General features: G+C 40.6%; 1 protein-coding gene across 1 annotated transcript in view; it reads left to right on the top strand.

Annotated features, from left to right (window-relative positions):
- Window position 1: 1 nt before the first annotated feature.
- Window positions 2-500, top strand: part of LOC127751646 (protein eva-1 homolog C-like) — a gene marked incomplete at its 5' end in the record, with an annotated part of 5970 nt that continues 5471 nt past the window's right edge. Inside the window, one exon of the mRNA XM_052275497.1 lies at window positions 2-29. Coding sequence (XP_052131457.1) covers window positions 2-29 — 28 coding nt within the window. The remainder of the gene's footprint in view (window positions 30-500) is intronic.

Raw genomic sequence — 500 nt, 5'->3', positions numbered from 1 at the left:
GGTGGAGGTCGCCTACAAGTGCAGACCATGTAAGTAGAGAGACTCGACTTTACTTTAATTTAAGTCATTCGACGTTATTCATAGTCCAAGTCCAAGATCCAGAGAGACGTTGCCCCTTGTCCTGGAACCCATCGCGCCGTCGCACTGTTAAATTCCTACAAAGCATTTGCTTTGCAGAGCTGCGAAGTATTTTGCTCCTTTGTAACTACGAAGCATTTACTTTGCAATTACAAAGTGATGCTTTGCAATTGCGAAGCAATGAAAACGTGCAAAGCATCGCTTTGCAATTGCAAAGTGTCACTTCGTAATTTCAAAGCATCACTTTGTAATTGCGAAGTAAATACTTCGTAGTTACCAAGGAGCAAAATACTTCGCAGGAATTTAACAGTGCGAGTTCTCTTTTTGATACTGTTAGTCGCGGCAATAAAAGATTTTCTTCCCCACATCGAAACAAAAACGTTGTTGTGGGGGCCTAGTTCTGAAATAAATTTAAATTTTGT

The sequence above is a fragment of the Frankliniella occidentalis genome, unplaced genomic scaffold (genome assembly GCF_000697945.3).
Source record: "Frankliniella occidentalis isolate FOCC.00 unplaced genomic scaffold, Focc_3.1 Scaffold646, whole genome shotgun sequence".
Classification (NCBI taxonomy): Eukaryota; Metazoa; Arthropoda; class Insecta; order Thysanoptera; family Thripidae; genus Frankliniella; species Frankliniella occidentalis.
This window is presented reverse-complemented; position numbering and strand designations above follow the sequence as displayed.